Source organism: Colobus angolensis, unplaced genomic scaffold (assembly GCF_000951035.1).
Source record: "Colobus angolensis palliatus isolate OR3802 unplaced genomic scaffold, Cang.pa_1.0 Scaffold66, whole genome shotgun sequence".
In the NCBI taxonomy this organism is placed as follows: domain Eukaryota; kingdom Metazoa; phylum Chordata; class Mammalia; order Primates; family Cercopithecidae; genus Colobus; species Colobus angolensis.
This window is the reverse complement of record NW_012120265.1, coordinates 2,040,343-2,044,287: the sequence shown is the minus strand read 5'-3', so window position 1 is coordinate 2,044,287 and position 3,945 is coordinate 2,040,343. Positions and strand designations below refer to the sequence as shown.

The 3,945-nt window shown below is 57.6% G+C and overlaps 1 protein-coding gene across 1 annotated transcript in view; it reads right to left on the bottom strand.

Moving 5' to 3' along the window:
• Positions 1-509: 509 nt before the first annotated feature.
• The window catches only part of KCNN1 (potassium channel, calcium activated intermediate/small conductance subfamily N alpha, member 1), a 58,321-nt gene continuing 54,885 nt past the window's right edge, over positions 510-3,945 (bottom strand). The window contains exon 12 of the mRNA XM_011925911.1: positions 510-1,644. Coding sequence (XP_011781301.1) covers positions 1,390-1,644 — 255 coding nt within the window. The 3' untranslated portion in view covers positions 510-1,389. The remainder of the gene's footprint in view (positions 1,645-3,945) is intronic.

Genomic DNA, 3,945 nt, shown 5'->3' with positions numbered 1-3,945 from the left:
CCTTATCAGAGGCTGCCAGGACCTGGGGCTCCTCGGCTGGGCACAGCATGGTCTCCCCAGGAGCCAGGCCTCCCTGTCCCACCCAGGGCTCAGCATCTGCCAAGTAAGTGCCTGCTGCTCCCAGCACCCAAGCTCACGTCCTCCAGGGACCTTTCTGATTCTACTTGTGTCTGGAACCCTCCCCTGAAGGGTCTCTCTGACCCCTGGATGTCACCAAATACCCCCTCCTCCTGCCGTCCCCATGGCTCCTCCATGGAGTCCCTTCCACCAAGTCCAGGTTCTTTTTTTTTCTCACTGCAACCTCCACCTCCCGGGTTCAAGCGATTCTCCTGCCTCAGCCTCCCGAGTAGCTGGGATTACAGGTGTGCACCACCACGCCCAGCTAATTTTTATATTTTTAGTAGAGACAGGGTTTCACCATGTTGCCCAGGCTGGTCTTGAACTGACTTTAGGTGATCCTCCCGCCTTATCCTCCCTAAGTGCTGGTATTACAGGTGTGAGCCACCTCACCCAGCCAGTCCGGTTCTTTACTTTGGCCTAGGAGATTTCCAGTTCGAATCTGACACCATCCCTCCTCCCTGTGTGGTCCCAGGCAGGTAGATTCACCTCTCTGGGCCTCAGTTTCCCCTCATTCCACCGTGATCAAGCTCTGATGAGGAATCAGTGTGGTAATTGACATCATCACATTCTCTGTAGGCAGCAGGTACTCAATACAAATCTCACAAAAACCCAAAAGACCTTCCTCACCCAGGTCACCTCCCCCATGGCCTCTGCTGGGGCCGGGCACACAGTGGGTGTCCATCAGCGCGGTTGGTTGAAGGGGAGAGATGCTTCTGGCCAGGGATGGGCCACGCCCTCTGAGGGATCGCATTATCAGCGCCAGGTGGCGCTGGCACAGGTGTCCCTAGAGACTTGTCCTTCACTGAGCTTCAGCCCAGAGGGAGAGGGGGCTTCGAGGCTAGGGTTCTAGGCTAGGCCGGTGATGGGAACAGGTTTTTTGATTCCCATATTTATCTTGGTACCCGGGGCTGGGGTTCTACCTCCTGGGACATCACCAGTGCCTCCCAGCCACGCACACAGGCAGCCACGAGGCGGGTCCTGCTTTATTCAGAACCAGCACGGACCCCTCCCGGGGCTGCTCCATGCCCGCCGGGGGCCTGGGGAGAGTCGGGGGACCAGGTGACCAGAGGAAGCTCCGGGCTCCCCTGCCCTCACCCATGGTCCAGCCCTGCCCTCTGCCCGGGCAGTCTGGGCAGGGCAGGCCTCAGTCCACTCAGCCTGACTCAGCGTCGGCTTCTTGAACTCCAAGAGGCGCCACTGTACAAGGCTTCCCGGAGGTGGCGGCCACACGATGGCCAAGATTTAGGGGTCTGGTGGCGGGCAGGGCCGTCACCCGCAGTCCGAGGGGGCCACGGGCGTCCACCGGCAGGGGGAGCTCCGGGCTGCCTGGTCCTGGGGGCCGGGGCCGGGCCGGGGAGGCAGGGGTGGTGGGGGCGGGCGTATGGCTTGGGCGATGAGGCTGGGCAGGGCCTGCAGAGAGGTACCCAGCGCATCCAGGCGGCTTTCCAGGGTGGCCAGACGGGCCTCCAGCTCCTCGTGCTGAGCGTGCAACTCCGATACAAGGTCATACATGACGCTCTGGGTCTGCCGGAGACAGAGAGGGGCAGGAGAGAGGTGCCGCTGAGTGAGAGAGAGAAGGACGATACCACGACAATGACACAGAGGGACAGCTCACATGCTCCAGGCGGGTGGCAGCTGCTAATGGGGCCCACGTGAGGGGTGGCTGGGAGGACACCCAGCCCCAGAGGTCCCTTGCTGGGCCCAGGGAAGGATTAGAGAGTGGATGAGGGGAGAGACTGGTCTTTTCCTTTTTTTTTTTCTTTGAGACAGAGTCTCCCTCTGTCACCCACGCTGGAGTGCAGTGGCCCAATCTTGGCTCACTACAACCTCCTCTTCCCGGGAGGCGCCCAGCCTAAACGACAGGTCTTAAATGCCAAGCTCAGCTGGGCGTGATGGCTCACGCCTGTAATCCCAGCACATTGGGAGGCCGAGGCGGGCGAATCGCCTGAGGTCAGGAGTTTGAGACCAGTTTGGTCAACATGGTGAAACCCTGTCTCTACTAAAAATACAAAATTAGCCAGGCTGTGGTGGCGGGCGCCTGTACTCCCAGCTACTCGGGAGGCTGAGGTAGGAGAATCGCTTTAACCCAGGAGGTGGAGGCTACAGTGAGCCTGAGTGACAAGAAAGAAACTCTGTCTCAAAAACAAAACAAAACAAAAAAAAAGAAAGCCAAGCTCAGGACAGGCCTGGGAAAGGCCTAATGAGGTCTTGGGGTGGGGGGCACATGGCCAGCGCTGCCCTGGGGAGGTCCAGTGGCCACAGGGCACACACAGCCAGAGGCGGTGCTCAAGTGGTGCGCACAGACCTGGGGGATGTTTTGGGCTGATGTTTCTCCAGGCTGGGGAAGAGCAGGAGCTTGGGGACATGGCCGCCTAGGAGGAAGAGAAGGGGGAGCCCCGTTGGGTCGTGAACTGCCACCCCTCCCATTAGGCTGGGGAGGGGACGGGGGTCTGATGAGTAAGGTGACTGCCCTGAGAATCTGACACAATCACAGACTGGGAACACAACAGCCACAATTACTGTTTCAGCAGCCAGTGGGGCGTCCCCATCACCTCCACTGCCTGGTTCTGGCGCTGTCCCACTGTGGGCAGGGGAGGCCGGCCAGACAGGGACGGCCCCGGGTGCAGATGCTACTCTGGCCACCAGGTGGCACTAGAACATCACTCCACGGCTCTGAGCGCAGCTGGGTGAGGACACCGGTTTGCCATCTGGCGGCGGCGGCCTCCATGGGAGGATGGAGGCAGTGGTGGAAGGAAGACAGGACAGAGAGGTGCCCACCCCAGCTCCTCTGTCCTCTCACCCCCAGCCTCTTCCTCCCAGCTTCCCCCACTGTGCCCCCTACCCTTTTCCCTCCATCACTGCAAGGCAGACCCCGCTCCGAGTGCAAACATCTCATGGGGGACGCCTCTCCAAGCACCACTGACCTCACCTTGGCCTCTCTCAGGCACCACAGTCCCCAGGGCCAGAGCACCTGGAGGTCAGAGCAGCGTCCAGCCTTCGTGTGGTTCTTTTTAGCCTTTTCTGAGGTTTAAAATTTTTATTTTTATTTTTATTTTTGAGACGGAGTCTCGTTCTTGTCGTCTAGGCTGGAGTGCAGAGGCATGATCTTGGCTCACTGCAACCTCCGCCTCCTGGGTTCAAGCGATTCTCCTGCCTCAGCCTCCTGAGTAGCTGAGATTACAGGCGCCCGCTACCATGCCCGGCTAATTTTTGTATTTTTAGTGGAGACAGTTTCACCATGTTGGCCAGGCTGGCCTCGAACTCCTGACCTCAGGTGATCCGCCCGCCTCAGCCTCCCAAAGTGCTGGGATTATAGGGATGAGCCACCACACCCAGCCATAAAATTTTATTTTTTAGATACAGAGTCTTGCTCTATCTCCCAGGCTGGAGTGCGGTGGTGCAATCACAGCTCACTGCAGCCTTGACCCCCGGGCTCAAGCCATCCTCCTGCCTCAGCCTCCTGCTACTTTTTGTATTTTTTTTTTGTGGAGATAGAGTTTTGCCATGTTGCCCAGGCTGGTCTTGAATTCTTGAGCTCAAGTGATCCTCCCTCCTCAACCTCCCAAAGTGCTAGGATTACAGGCATGAGCCACTGCACCTGGCCTGATTTTCTTAATATTTTCCTTTCTCTACCATACCTTATTGTAAGAATACAGTATATAATATATATTCAAAATACATGTGAATCAACTGTTTATCAATATGGCTTTCGGTCAATGGTAGGCTATCAGTAGTTCAATTTGGGATGAGAGAGCGTCAAAGGTTATATGAGGCTGGGCACAGTAGCTTATGCCTGTAATCCCAGCACTTTGGAAGGCCAAGGCA